The sequence below is a fragment of the Coturnix japonica genome, unplaced genomic scaffold, assembly GCF_054131305.1.
Source record: "Coturnix japonica strain WE unplaced genomic scaffold, WE-NBRP24 Scf039, whole genome shotgun sequence".
Classification (NCBI taxonomy): Eukaryota; Metazoa; Chordata; class Aves; order Galliformes; family Phasianidae; genus Coturnix; species Coturnix japonica.
Window position 1 is genome coordinate 2880412 of NW_028188942.1, and position 15072 is coordinate 2895483.

General features: G+C 43.3%; 3 protein-coding genes across 3 annotated transcripts; all 3 read right to left on the reverse strand.

Annotated features, from left to right (window-relative positions):
- Positions 1–1862: 1862 nt before the first annotated feature.
- LOC146753238 (obscurin-like) lies at positions 1863–3396 on the reverse strand. Its single transcript, XM_085530820.1, has 3 exons — positions 3378–3396; positions 2578–2844; positions 1863–2367 (listed from the first exon to the last, which is right to left on the reverse strand). Exons 1-3 carry the CDS (start codon positions 3394–3396, stop codon positions 2060–2062), a joined length of 594 nt encoding a protein of 197 aa, XP_085386946.1. The 3' UTR covers positions 1863–2059.
- Positions 3397–3537: 141 nt separating this feature from the next.
- LOC146753239 (obscurin-like protein 1) lies at positions 3538–6900 on the reverse strand. The gene is made up of 4 exons (XM_085530821.1): positions 6878–6900; positions 5086–5396; positions 4702–4806; positions 3538–3805 (listed from the first exon to the last, which is right to left on the reverse strand). The coding sequence occupies exons 1-4, from the start codon at positions 6898–6900 to the stop codon at positions 3657–3659; spliced, it is 588 nt and encodes a 195-aa protein (XP_085386947.1). The 3' UTR covers positions 3538–3656.
- A 1034-nt stretch (positions 6901–7934) lies between these two features.
- Positions 7935–8775, reverse strand: LOC146753240 (obscurin-like protein 1). The gene is made up of 3 exons (XM_085530917.1): positions 8509–8775; positions 8265–8342; positions 7935–8059 (listed from the first exon to the last, which is right to left on the reverse strand). The coding sequence occupies exons 1-2, from the start codon at positions 8750–8752 to the stop codon at positions 8293–8295; spliced, it is 294 nt and encodes a 97-aa protein (XP_085387043.1). The 5' UTR covers positions 8753–8775; the 3' UTR covers positions 7935–8059; positions 8265–8292.
- Between the last annotated feature and the right edge of the window lie 6297 nt (positions 8776–15072).

Sequence of the window (15072 nt, forward strand, 5' to 3'; positions counted from 1 at the left end):
AGTAGGAGTCACACTTTTGATAAGGAGAGTCTCTTACCAACCCACGTTAGAAGCTTTAAATCGCCCACCACTTTCCACTCTGCTTCCATTCAGTGTCCACTTGAACTCATCAATGCTTTCATGGGACAGAATGCATTCAAAAGTGCCATCTTCTACCTCCTGGATTTCATTGTTTTTCAGCCGTTTGCTAATGGCAATATTCAGCTCTGGAAGATAAGAGATAGGTTAGTATGAGGTTTAGATGGAGAAAAGGCATTTGTGACTGACGTGAGTAGCAGTACTGGTGTTTGAACTCAGGATTTGCAGAACATGGCTGCGTTCCTCACTGATGTATTCTCTAAGACATTCTCGTCTCAGAATTACCAGAAAGCTATAAAAAAAAAGAGATGTGAATCTCTTGGCTTTGCTCTGGAAGAACTACAAGGAGAGCAGCTCAGTCCATGGAGCACAATGAAGATTCAATGAGCTACAGAGGGAAAAACCTAACAGAGAGGACAACTCTAGGATGCTGCGTGAGAAAAAGGGTTTTGCCTACGACAAGACATTAAATGTTTCTATTAGCTAATTTCTTACCATCCTACCCCTACTGGTGTTCAAACCATTTCTCCATTTTAGGGATGTTTAGAAAGGAAACATTTCCAGGACATTCTTGACGTGTTTTGTGATTTTCATGGCAAAAGGAGACACATTTACATCAAAAGCAATGGGAATTTTCCAGACATCACTGCGCTAAATTGCAGAAATACAGTTCTATTGTAGAAACTATTAAGGCTCGTGGGGGAATAGGCGTAAGACATAGTGACAACACTGAATGTGCTTTTAGCACTCCTTCACTTTTCACAGTACTTACCCTGAACGCCGACATTTGACTTGGCAACATCAGTGCCAATATCACAGGTATATAAACCTGCATCTGACTTCTCGAGGTCATGGAGAAGGAGACATAGGGTCTTCCCAGACTGTAGCAGCTCAAACTTGTTGCCAGAAGTGAGCACAACACCGTCCTTTTTCCACACTGGTTTGACCTTCTCTTTAGAGACTTCGCATTCCAATTTAATCACACCCCACTCCTCAACAAAAGCATCATTCAAACACTTCATGAAGACAGCAGGCTTCTCTGCAATTAAACAGGCAAAACAGAACAACGTGATACAGAAGTTGAGACATTTCCAGTTGTGTTCAGATTTTTAAAGAGGTATCAATAAATCTTTACCAGTACTGACGACACCAGTATAGAACCTAAAGTGGTTTCATGTCTGTTGACTGAATACACTTTAAGGAATTCTGAACTAATCAGTAGAAGAATACAGGGAACAGGAGGGACAGCCTGCATTGCTGTGGGTGGGACTGATATCATATGAAAAAATTGGGATGTAGCTCTTCTAAAGCTGGAGAGCTGGCATTGCCCTCACGTGGAGCAGAGCTCATACAGCAGGCCACAGTATTAAGAGGATAAGCTGCTGAACACTTTTGATTTTCCTCTTTATTGACTCCTTTTATCTATCTTCTATTTCACACATCAGAGGTTTACACTGGGGAAAAAAGATCCACAAAATGCAAAAGAAAGGAGAAAGAGGAAATCCTTCAAACACTGAGCGCGTAGAGTAAAAGAGCTTAATTACTGGGGAGAGCAGATTAGAATCACAGTATCCTTAGAATTGGAAGAGACCCTTAAAGGCCATCTAGCCCAGCTCCCCTGCAATAAACAGGGACATTCACAGCTAGATCGGGTTGCTCACAGCCTGGTCATTAGTCATTCCAGAGGCAAAACACACACTGAATGAGCTCTCCCTGCAGTCATAAATCCTTGGAGACAACAGCATTGACACTGCATGGCACTGAAGCTGTAAAAAAATTTGCTCCTGTAACTCTCCTTGTGTTAAGTAAAATGATGATAAAAAGCAATGGAATGCTTTGGCAGGACACCAAAACCATCCTCCTTCGTTGATATCTGCTGCAATGGAACCTTCCACTGGAAGAAAGCCCCTGATGACTTGTCACCCCAGAGAGGTGAGCTTTAGAAGCAGGACTGCTGCACAATAGAATGAACTGTCGCTCCTTAGCATCTCTTACATCCAGGAGGGCTGTGATCAGACCCACCTCTCACCTTCAGGCGCGCGCTTTCTGACACCTTGTCTGACTTCACTGTCACTGGGCCAGCATCCTCAGGCTTAACCTGCTTCATTGTCAGTGTGCAGCAGTTGCCAACGTTCTTGATGTCATTGTAATTGTTGGTGTAAAGGAGGTTGCCATTCAGAAACCATTCCACATCCTCATCATCATGGGACAGCTCGCAGGAGAAGACAGCAGAGCTCTCTTCTTCAATTTCCACATCCTGCAGGTGCTTCCTTACTTCTACATCGTGGGCTGTAGGGAAACAAGGTGAACTGTTACCACTGTTACTATAAAGCATACTGGGATGTGGTAGAATGGCTGGACTAGATAATCTTTGTGTAATCTTCTCAGTGAAGTTTATACATTTGCAAAGTTAGCAGGAGAGAATGGCAGAAATCAACCTCAAGAAGAGAAATCTGAGGTGAAATAGGACATGGAAGAGGCCACCCTCCTTGCTCATACCTTCAGCTGTCAGCGTGGCCTCAGTCTCTGCAATTCCCGCCTTGCACTTGTACACACCAGCATCATTGGGCTTCAGCTTCAGAATCTGGAGCTCTGCTGAATGCTTATCCCTCTTGATCTTGTACTTCTCAGAGGGCTCGATGGGTGTGTGGCCCTTGAACCATTTCACAACCTTTGGAGAAGGCCTGAAGTCACAGGACAGGATGACAGAATGACATTCCAAAGCTGTCTTGTCCTCAAACTTCCTGGTGATTTGTATATGGTAATCTTTAAAGCAGGGGTGGAAGAGAAGAAAGGATGAGGACAATTGGAAGAAGAGGAAAGTCTCTTGCAACTATTCCATTCCAATTAATTTCATGTTCACAATGGTTCTTTGAACAACTCTAAAGATAAAACAAATGATTGTCTATGGGGAAGGCCATTGATTACATTTCTATAAAGTAATACTGTATAGTATCTACCAAATGCAAGCTCCAGCTCTTGCTCTGTGCTTATTAAATTGCTCCCAGTTGAGGCTTTTATTCAAATAAGAGTGAGTTGAAAATATAATAAGTACTTTAGGATGTGAATGGAGACTCTTACACTGGGGACAACAGGAGATAAAAAGCCTGCAAATTTCTTTCAGATAAAATCAATGACAAACTGCATCAAATTTAGGTGCTACCAAACTTAAACTTGTCTACTTCAGAAATACAATTAATTTCACCTGATTTGACTTCTTTGGTATAGCCAAGGACAAAACCTCAGCTCTGTAGATCTGAATAGTAAGCACATCACAACTATTCATACAGATCTTTTACTAAGACGCAGCGGTCTCATTTAGTGTCCAATGACTTTGAACTGGAAATGGAGCAGAACCTCCAGACACACACACAATATTTCAAAGACCCCAGTGAAGGAAGAGTGGATATTAATTAATTCTTCATCTTCATGATGTAAACCAAGACAGGATATGTTACCTCTAACAAGCAGATTGGCTGTGGATTTGGATCTGCCAATTGAGAACTGAATGGTGCCTGTCATATCAGTGGTGGTTTTCAGTATGGTCAGCCGGTGGATGGTGCCTTCTTGCTGCATAATCAAGTTTCCGCCAGCCTGTAAGACTTCCCACGTAGATACCACCTGCGAGGTTTCACAGAAGGAATGGATATCTCGCATTCAAATTTGGCTTCTTCAGGCTCAGTCACATAGTCATCACACAGCTCCTTTACTAGATTAATGGATTGCTCTTTAAGAAAGATGGAACAAGAGAAAGCAGAGATTTAGAAGGAATGTAAAAAACCCTTACATTATCACCCTACTTACTCATGTCAGCATTACTGCACATGAACACTACACCTATCAGCTCAAAATGCCTTAAAACATCATTAAAAAATAATAGAAAGAAAGGAATGTTGTTAAAAAGTCAGACAATAAGACTGACAACCTGAAGAGAGCCCAGATCTTTTGATTCTTACTCCAACATCCAAATCAAACCATGACCTTCCCATCCCGATATCAAACTCCTCGCATTACAAAATGGAAAAGAGGTTCAATGAAACACGGACATTGATAATTACTTTGGTTAAATACAGCAACTTAGCTCTGAACAACAAGTTTTCTCCTAGTAAAGGTCTCTGTAGCTCAAACGTAATGACTCTACTTAAGAGAAATTCATTTTCCAGAATGTTCTTGCCCTTATAATTGTAACAGTGGCAAAGCTGGGGACTGAACTCTTGAGTAGTGTGCTAACTCAAATGTCTCCCTTTTCTTTATCACACTTAACATCATATATATACCCTAACATTGTATATAGTAAAAAAAGAACCCTGTGCTCTTTTCAAACAGACAGAAAAAATGAAGAAAAAGTCAAGCTATGTTTTTTATCCCTCAACGTTCAAACACAAATCTCAAGTCTAGAGGTAGAAAATCAACCTCCTAAGAAAATAATCTGTTTTACTTAGCAGAAGTAAATCCCAAAAGACAAGCTGGATACTTTGTGGGCAGAAAGGTAGGTAGGTAGGAGTTTTTATTTCTGTGAAAGGTCCTGGTGGTGTTTAACTTCTTAGACATTAAAGCAAAGGATGTTAGCTGGTTTATAATATAAGATAATTTAAGCAAAATGATCATCAGAAGCATAATTACCTTTAACTGTAAGATGGGCACGAGATTCTGCCTTTTCTGATACAGATTTGATTTCTGCTGCATCCTTGACTTGGACACGTGTGTAAGTCAGAGAGCAGGTCTTTCCTGAAGCAGAGAACCACAGAGTCACTAAGGCTGGAAAAGACCACTAAGCTCATCTAGTCCAACCGCCAACTCATCCCTACCAAACTGTGCTCTTGAGAGCAACCCCACAACTACACTTGGCTTCCTTGAGCAAAGAGCTCTGAGGCACATGGCCAGGCTGAGCATCATCCATCTGGTTTCACAGCATCACTGCCTCTTCTCTCATGTCAATGAAACCACCCATTCCACCCCAACCACATCCCACCAAAGCTGCTTAGTGCTCCCAAAGCGAATGCTCACCAGTTGATTCCAACTTGAAGGTCATCTTCTGGCCAGCAGCCTCGCAGATGTATTCTCCAGCATCTTTCTTCTCCAGCTGCTCCACAACCAGACGCCGTGTTTTGCCCACAGATTCCAGTTTGAACTTTCTGGAGGAGGCAAGCAGTCTTCCATCCTTGTACCATTTTACTTCGGTTGGATCCTGTGCTACTTCACAGCTGAGGGAGGCACTTGCTGCCAGGGCAGCACTCAGCTCTTTCTGCACCTTCTCCTGGTTTATAAACACAGGTTTTGGCTCTGAGGGAAGAAAAGAAAAAGTATTGACTGAGGGTCTGAAATGAGACCATCTTGCAGGTTTGTATGTACAGGCTGGAACAGGTTTAGGTTACCACTTGTGCCCAAACTAATAGCCTTCACTAGAGAATATCAGCTCTTCTGTTGAAACTAAGTGTCAAATCTAGGCAAGAAAGAACCCAGGAACTGAAGGAACCAAGAGGGTCCTTGAACACCAGTCCCATGGTTGCAAGTCACTATGCAAACATATTGAAACCAAAAGAACATCTGTCCTGCAGGCAACCAAAACCTGAGTTCCTTTTACTTAAGACCCACTGTGAAACATCAAAACATATAAACATGTGATAGTCAAACCACTGGCTGCCTTTTCATGACCCAGAACAGTACTCCTGGCTTCCTGAACAGACTCCTCATGGCCTCTACCATTACCACAACTGTGACTGTCAAAGGCACAAAGGAAATATGCTCACCAACGCAGTCCTTTGTTCTTTGTGTGTGATTTCCAGATATCTATTTTACTTTGAGCTCTGGGAATAGTCAGCTCTACCAAGTCTCTTACTGGGAGTAGCAGACTCACCTATCCAGATGCAGCCTCCAACATAAAGGCATAGTAAAAAGGCAGTGTACTACTAGGAGAAGTTCCTGCTTCTCCTGCCATGAAAGGCTGCACGCACAACATGCACTCCAGCCTCACTGCACATACTGCTCTTAGTCAAATGTTTCGGTGAACAGGAATTACAGTTTGGGACCTCAGGCACAGGAGAGATTTGAATAATATCTTGAATATTGCTTCCATTGTACATATATCAGTAATTATTATTCTACAGACAGACTGAAACAGCACTTTGTGCGAGACTAAAACCAAATACTTTCTACAAACCCAGGCAATCAAGTATAGGGAAAAATCCTCAGCACAGACTACTGCATCTGGATCACTGTATAATAGAAACTAGATTTTACTTTACTGTTCTCTGCTGTATTTCAGACAACACCTGTCTTACCTGTGACATGAATCTTGAAGGTGAGTTTCTGGCCAGCAGCCTCGCAGCTGTACTCCCCTGCATCTTTCTTCTCCACCTGGCTCAGCACCAGCCGACGCTGTTTGCCCTCTGACTCCACCTTGAACATCTTGCTCCAGGTGATCAGTTTCCCCTCCTTGTACCACTTCACCTCCGTCTTCTTCTGGGCCACCTCGTAGCTCAGCGTGGCATTTTGAGTCAGTACAGCCTTCACCTCCTCTTGTACCTTGTCCTTGTTTGTAAACACGTCTTCTTTCTCTGCAGGGACATCACAACAGCCACACCGTTTTGCTGTAGTCTGCTGCAGAGCTTACTCCAGTTCCCCATTTTCACTGTACTTGCCCTTCACAGGGAGCATTGTGATGCCTCATTATGACAGGAAAACACTTTTCCCTCTATTTTGCCTTGGGAAATGATAGGCATATCATTTCATATCATTTCATATCATATCATATAATTTCATATCATTTCACATCATATCACAAAGCTAAAGATTTTACAGTCTGACAGCAGATTTGGACATGAGATTTAGAACACCTGCATGCACTGCTGAACCTCCTCCCTTCTCTTTTTTTCTTCTCGTGTCTCTCTACATTTCCAGTAAATCAGAAGGGAACAGCCCTCTAGAACAGGTTGCCCAAGGAGACTGTGGATGTTCCATCCCTGCAGGCATTCAAGGCCAGGCTGGATGTGGTTCTGGGCAGCCTGGGCTGCTGCTTGGCAACCCTGCACATAGGAAGAAGGGGGCTGGAACTGGATGAGCACTGTGGGCCTTTGCAACCCAGGCCATTTATGAGTCTGATTATTGGCATTTTCCACCTCATTGTGTCATTCAAATTTTGTAACCAGATCTCTTCAACCACCTCCCCTTTTCTCACTCCTTGAATGCCTGGTGTGCTCTTGCACTGTAACCCTGCAGACACCAGCTGACTACAAGAGCTGCACAAGTTACCCTCCTTGCCTATGGTTTGTTGCAGGAATTCATTCCTGGATGGAAAAGCACATGTAGAAAAGTGTTGCTATGACACTAGTTGACCAAAATGTTTTGCACCAGAGGGGCGGCAAGTTGATCCTACAAACTTGCCTACAAAACAGCTAAGACAGAAAAGGAAGCAGCAGCACAGCCATCCCCATTCTGCATATCTCTCAGAATTGCTCATCCGAGCCACTGGAAGAAGAGGAGCTCAAAATAACTGTGTGCTCAGAGGTATGCTCGTGACAAAGGACACAGCCACAATTAAGAGCAGCTCACTGTATCTTAAGAGGCAAACAAAAAGCCTAGAAAAACTAGGGGCCAGAGATCTCAGAAAGCATCACTGCCACACTTCAATCAAGTTTCACCTGCTTGCAAAAGATCTTAAGAGCAGTGATGGTTTTCTCTATGTAAGGCTTGGACACTCTCAGGACCCATCAACAGGGCACCATATTCTAACCTAAGCCCAGAAGCCTGCTGTCTCCTCAACAGTAACAGAAATTTCAAAGGTCTTGGAGAAGCCCTGGATTGGATGAAGCTGTCAGATTTAGATCAAGCAAATGGAGGAAGATGCTCACCTACTCCCTCTCCCATGGCTGGTGTGGATTTGGAGCAGAAAAGGACGCCTGTGTAAATAGTACTGTTGAAATATCAACTGGTAGAGCAGTGTTGCACATTGTACAAATCACAGTTGGACATCCATGGACAGCTGATGATAAAAGTAATTGTAGGGGAAGAGCTGGATGAAATATTGTTAAAAACAAATAATCATTTTAGCTGCACGTTTGTAAGCATTTCTTTTCATCCTTCTCAAAACAGTTTCATGGCAGAATAAAGAGGACACGTTCACACAGACATTTCCACAGCCAGACCAGGGAAAAATCAAAGAATATCAACCAAAACGTGTTTCCTACCAGTTACATGAATCTTGAAGGTGAGTTTCTAGCCAGCAGCCTCGCAGCTGTACTCCCCTTTGTTGCAGTAATTCATTCCTGGATGTAAATCACATGTAGAAAAGTGTTGCTATGATACTAGATGACAGAGAAAGTCCTAGAGCCAAAATGTTTTGCACCAGAGAGGCTGTCAGTTGATCCTCCAAATGCAAGACACACCAAATGAAGAGTTCCTTTATCTCTGGGATTCCAAGCATTTTCTCACCTCTGACTTTCACTTGGAATGTTGCTTTGTCATCTTTTGTTTCACAGCTGTAGCTCCCTTGGTCTTTCAGGGTCACATTTTTGACCATGAGGTTGCGGTGCGTCCCCTGGGAGATGATGGTTGTCTTCTGGTCCTGCTTCACCTCTGTTTGATCTTTCTTCCATACGACAGCTCCGCTTGCAGCTGACACCTCACACACCAGCTCCAGGTCTTCAGAAGGACTGACTGATATTTCTGGAGTCATTTTGGGCTTGTTGACAACATTAATGGCTTCATCTGAAGAAAAAAAGAGAAAGTGGTTTACATCCTGACTCAGGCTTATTCAGCACAGCATGAAGATACAGTTAGAACTGATTGTAATGTCTCTGCTCATTACATTTGGGTGATCGAGTTTCACCTCTGGAGATACTCACATACAAACGTGTGCTTGATTCTCCTGTGTAAGGAAAGAGTAAGTTCTATGCAGACAGTTCTTATTTCTTTTAATCAATTCTGTATTCTGCACGTGTTCTTCTGTAGCTAAAATGAAGGCAGCTAAGTAACGTGTTTTCAATGCATGAACAAACCTATTCAACACCTTGTCTCTAAGCTAACAAGCAGCGTTTGAAGAGCACATCAGTATTTCATGCCCTTCATTCCATCCAGACAGAACCTGCCTGAGGAGCAAGCTGATGGCTGTCAGCTACAGGCAGACCAAGCTTAGTATTGCATTTCTTACAGCAACAACTGTTGCTTTCAGTCACTGGATATACCAAGGCCAATTGCTATGCCAGGCACATTTATGGCATCAGTGAACAAATAATGCATTAAAAATTGTAATAGACAGGAGCCATCTATTCTTTTAAAACTAGGTGACCAAAGAAGAACAGCCCCTCTAGAGTCAAGCTGTTTAGAACTAATAGCATCAATCAGTATCACACAGATAGATTACTTCCCTGCCCTAAGACCATCTTGTGACCATTTGTTGCTCCTAATTAAGCCCCCTCTTGATGGCATTTTTGTCTGAGCCACGTGACATTTTGTGATAGGAGTTACTGCTAGTGTTCCCTTCACCCTACACCAAAGTAGGAGGTATCCATTCTCAGGGAATCATGCAGGCTTCCTCTGGATTTGATGCTCAGAGACAGCCCCAGAACTTTTTAAATCTTAGCTTAACTCTCATCCAATAATGTTCATCAAACAGTGCAACTTGTCCTTTGGGGATGCCTTTGTTCTGCATCCACCAGTTCCAACGGAGTCTTCTTGGCTTGTTTTAGATCAGTTTTTCAACAGATAAAGAAAGGGTCTTTGAATTACAAAGTGAAATTGCAGAATGCATGATTCTCAACCAAACAGAACGGGAGGTGGGATGCAGGGTGAATACCTGAGCCAACACCACCTGCAAGCAACCCTTCAATATCTTAGGAATCTCTAGCCATCCCAAATCCAGTGTTGTGCTTGATCTATCATCTCTGCTGAGTTTTTAGCTAAGCAGATGGTGAGCATCATGGTGGTGATGGGTGAGCAGTCGGACTAGAGGCTCTCAATCAACCTTAAGGATCCTGTGATCAGAGGAATGTGAATGTGCTGTTAAAGGTCACAAGCACTGCACTGCAGCATGAACATACACAGTGAAAGGTTTCAGTAGAGCTTCAGTTCATAAATGAGGACTGGGTTATGGATAACAGGATCAAGATAGAAACCAGAAAACAGATCTTAACGCCAGGTTCTGTGAATGCAGCCAGCTGAATTTCACAGATATTGAATTTCAATGACAATTTCTTGTGTTATTTTACCCTCCAGCTCCACCCTGAACTGGAACAGGTCAGTGACAAGCATTACTCCTCCAGGCTTGACCTGACAGTGCTTTACTTGCACTATGAGCTAATGGCTGTGCTTACAGCACCTCAGGGAGACACCTCAGAGATCACAACGTCCTTCGGGTACAGCAGGAGACACTCAACTCTCCAAATGTGGAGTTTAATTTGTCAAAAGAGGAGACTAGATTCCCATGCTAAGAACTTAGGACCGTTTCAGTCATAGGTTTAAAGATGATGTAAGTGCTGAGGCAATTCATGAACTAGAAGAATTAAGCCCAGATGTCAGGGCTCAAGTCGTGACTCCAGTTGTCTCTTTGTTTATGAAGTTTGCCAGTGCTGAAACAAAATATGGGCACACAAAATATGTACGATGGTAAAGAACTGCAGGGACATTGCTGACCCTGAGGCATTCATTTATCATAAGGCCAAACATACACGTTTAATCCTAGTTCTAATTGCTAGATTCTAATTCAGAAGCTGGCAAATTGGCACCTTTATAAACCACGTACCAGATTACCTTATCTCCACAAGTTGAAAGACATACACTGTACAGGGGACAGAGCCAAAGGAAGAAGCCCAGGGCTTAAAGAAAATGTCTAAACTCGGAAAACTGAGGAAAGAATTGGAACAAGCAAACTAGAAGGAAATAAATGGAGGGTGTTCTATTACTGCATTGTAACCCCCTGGAAAACAAATCGAGCCTAAAAGATGGAGACAACACTTAGGACTGAAAAGAAAAACAGAATTCCTTTATGGAAGTTAATTGGAGCGCAAAAGTTAGATGATGAAACTGGCCTCTATTAACACACAGTGGAATAATTGTAGTCACCTCACCACTGCTGGATGTGAGCCCAGCCACACAAAAGCAGCTGCTGGTTTTCACTGCAGATACTGCAGGAAGGAGGAACAGCCTCCGGACTGAACCAGCTGAGCGTGGCCCTACCAGGATTTGCTCCAAAAGTCTTATTACCAGTAGTGCTTCCTGCTGAAATACATGGGGGTCCTCCTTTGATTCCAACCCCAACCCACCCCACCATGCCCCCTGATAACATCCATCAAGGCCACATCTCCACAGTTCCTGAACAACTCCAGGGATCCCACCACCTCCCTGGGTAGCCTGTGCCAGTTAATTCTGAGGGCAGACCTGCCAGTATGAAATATTATGCTAACGTGACAAAGAGGGAGAAGAAAAGCAAAATTAAGACTAGCTGACAAGCCTTGGCAGGAAGTTCTGCTCTCCATAAGTTTAGTCCCGTTATTCAATTCTGTTTGGAGCTGTCTCCATGCCTCTCTGGAGTTTGTTCATTGAGAAGAAGCAATTAAGTAAGCTCTCCAATGCCAAAGTGCATACACTACTCTAGGGCTTTGTTGTTTCTCCATGGATCAACAAGGGTGACAAGCCAGAAGAATATGATGAAGAGCCTCATGCATACTCAGTGTAAAAAAGAAAAAGGCAATTGTTGCTGGGAAGAAGGTGCATTTGCATTTGTGTCTTCTGCAGAGGGTACTGCAGAAATGGAAAGTCTTCCACTGGAGCAAACAAAGGGCTCTCATTTATTGCAATCAAGGCCCAGCGTGTGGATCTCAGAGATCAGACCTAAACCCTGCAGCAAAACAGAGACCTGCGTGGGAAAGTTCAGTTTCTCCCTACATCTGTGTAAGAAAAAGCCCACCATGGAATGACAGCTAAGTAAACATCCCTGTGACTCGTCACAGGTCTCTTCTACATGTCAGTGCTGAGCAATTCAAGATATTTAATTTGGTCTTCTTGCCAGATTTACTAAGTAAAAATCAACCAAACATCTCCTTCTACTGATTAAGAATGCTCTAAACATGCTTCTGCAGAGGTTTCCACCCAGTGACAAACAGCTCCTCCCATCACAAATGTTTATTTGTTATATTTGGTCATGCAAAGCTGATTGATAGAGATATTATTGGAATGATTGCTTCCCTACTTCTAAACTATTCCAGTGCAATCAGAAAGGCTGTCTGAACCTGGAGCTGAAAGTACTGCTCTATGGTGATGCACTGGTAAACCTGCTGACTGAATGCACTGGCCAATAGCTGTGAACTGCAGACATTCATCAGCTGGCATGAAGCAATCTGGTTCAGATACCAAGCAGCTGGGTAGACTGGCTTACCCTACACTCAGTGCTATCATGTTTAGGGCAAAACCAGGACTCACGTCAGTCCATGGGATGCAATTTCATGTATTTGGTACAGTCAGTGAATGCCTGCAGCCCCAGTTCTAATCATCAGATCACAGCAACTATGCCTTGACTGGAAGAGGAAAGGAGAAGGATCAAAGCAAATACCTCTCACTCTCATCTTGGTGCTGACATCAACATTTTTGGCAACAAATTTCACTTCTGCTCCATCATCGTTCTTGGTGACGTTCTTTATCATTAGGCTGTGAGTAGTTTGGGTTCTCTTGATGATGCAGGTCTCGCTTTCCTGTAAGACTTTACCATTGATGTACCAAGTGCCGCAACACGTTGTTGTAAGGTCAATAGTAAACATGGCATTCCTTCCAGGTACAGCTTCACCAGTTGTTAGGGGGGATTTCACAGCCAGGACTGGTTCTGAGGAAGAACAACATGGATGTCTTAATGCTCTTTAGATGCAAGTCTGGAATCTCATTTAGAGATGGAAGATTAAATCATAGGTACATTTCTACTTCACCCTTTGCATGAGTGCTGGAAGAAGCACTTCTATGCTTCAAATCTGTTACAGAAAGTTCTGCCTCTTGCACATGTGAGATATCAAAAGATAATAATATTCATGTCTCTGTCACAGAAACAGAACTTGTATCACTTTAGTGGTAGCTGGAGGTTGATAGGAGATAGGAGAACTAGGAATAAAGGAAAGCCTTTGGTGTGTTAATGCACTACTATCCTTCAAGTCAAAGAAAACAACTTTAGGGAACCAACACAAATGCTCAGCACACACTGACCCATTTCCATTGGGGCTTTTGTGCTTACCAAAGTGCACGCTCCCTGGGAATTCCAGAGACAGGCTCTGTCCATGCGCATTGACTGCAGACACTCGGAACTGATCATCAGCCTCTTCAGAAAGATTGCTCACCATGAACTCTGGGACGGGGACATGAGACTCGTGGCACCTCACCCATGTGAAGCCAGTTAGTTTATTGGGTTCCACAATGTAGCCATCGATTGGAATGGGGGTTGCATCTTTGGAGGGGACCATGCCAGCGTCACTGAGGTTTCTGTTTTATTTTTCACCACGGGGTCAGCTGGGGGCTGGGTGGGAGGTTTTCTGGGAGCTGAACAGAAAGAAATACAGAAATATTAGCATAAGGTCATGTAGGCTGGAAAAGACCTTCAAGATCAGCAGACTCAACTTTCAGCATGACCTACTGAGTCCCACCATTAACTACTGTGCTACCTGAGGACATACATGACAAGCTTATTCCTGCAGGTATTTGCATAGTGAATATATTCACCCTCTGGTTGCTTCTGAACATTTTAGAGGTTAAATTCCCATCAGACGTTTTCACTGTGTGCAGCCACTGATACAGGCAGGAGGCTGGGAATTACCTGATGGGCTCTAGTTACAGACTACTGACACAGTAAAGGATTGATTTCATTTCATTTTGGCCATCAGAAGGTATGGTGTCTGCTTTAAGTCACCCAATTATAATTTAAGACTCCAATTATAATCATATGGAGAACAGCGCATTTAGGAGAACTCATCTCATCTCAATAAACCTGAATGAAATCACAGAATCATAGGATCACGGGAGGGCTTGGGTTGGAAGAAACCTTCAAGATCATCCAGTTCTAAACACCCTGCCATGGGCTGGCTGCCCACTAACCAGCTCAGGCTGCCCATCACCCATCCAACCTCGCCTTCAACACCAAGGACAGGCATCCACAGCTTCTCTGGGCAGCCTGAAATGGAAGCAATGAGCCACACGTTGAAGACACTGAAATATTCATTACTGTAGAGAGAGCCAAATACTCCATACATATTGCCTGCCTGGTCAATTGCATTAAAATGCCAACAACAGACTCATCCAGCTCATTGAAAATGGTGTGAACATGGCGTACAGTATTCTTCCAGCAGCTAGTTAGATCTGCAAAGAGCAAAGACAGGAAATCTCAATGCCATACAATTTTCCTGACCCATCCTGACACATAACTGCTTTGATGTGCACTGTTACCAGCCTGTCAGTTGCTGTTAGTCAGTGCTAGATGCCAAAGGTCCCACTAACATAGCATGAAGCCAAAAGCTAGACGCTGGAATCAGATCTCCTGACCTTACCATCAGAAATTGAGATGTCATATTTTGCTCAGAGGTGCCTGCTTGTAGGAGGGACAGCTACCGAGCTTTTTCTGCTCCAGGAACCAGCTGGAGCTCCAGAATTTAAACAGCAGTCAGAAATTAAACTGAGCTTTGTCACCTCCATCAAATAGAAGGAGTGGTTGGGTTCTACAGCTTTCCAAATCACTTAGAAACTGGCACAACAATCAGATGCCTACCTTTTCTTTTTTAACTTGTTAATACATAGAGCTTAATAGCATCAGAATGCCCCAAGCACTTCAGATAACATGACAGCTATAAACCCTTCTTTAAGGATTCCTTAGAGTAACTGTAATTCAGTGGTGCTGGTGGGAGAAGGGAAGTCGTGATCTTCCCAGATGGTGAATAGAGTTGATGTTCACATGCAGACTGGTGCTGCAGCACAGCCAGAAACCACTCATTTGGGAAACACAGCACCAAGAAAATAACAGGAAGAGCTTCA

Excerpts from the sequence above, each read along its gene's own strand:
- LOC146753238 (XM_085530820.1), bottom strand. Across the intron at positions 2,368-2,577 it reads GGCCACGCTGACAGCTGAAG|CCCACGATGTAGAAGTAAGG; the intron begins GTATGAGCAAGG and ends GTTTCCCTACAG.
- LOC146753239 (XM_085530821.1), bottom strand. The coding sequence starts at position 6,900 with ATGTCCAAATCTGCTGTCAGACT. Across the intron at positions 5,397-6,877 it reads TCCAAATCTGCTGTCAGACT|ACCCTCAGTCAATACTTTTT; the intron begins GTAAAATCTTTA and ends GTCTCATTTCAG. Across the intron at positions 3,806-4,701 it reads TGCCCATCTTACAGTTAAAG|AGCAATCCATTAATCTAGTA; the intron begins GTAATTATGCTT and ends TCTTTCTTAAAG.
- LOC146753240 (XM_085530917.1), bottom strand. The coding sequence starts at position 8,752 with ATGACTCCAGAAATATCAGTCAGTCCTTCTGAAGACCTGGAGCTGGTG. Across the intron at positions 8,343-8,508 it reads ATTCCAAGTGAAAGTCAGAG|GAATGAATTACTGCAACAAA; the intron begins GTGAGAAAATGC and ends ATTTACATCCAG.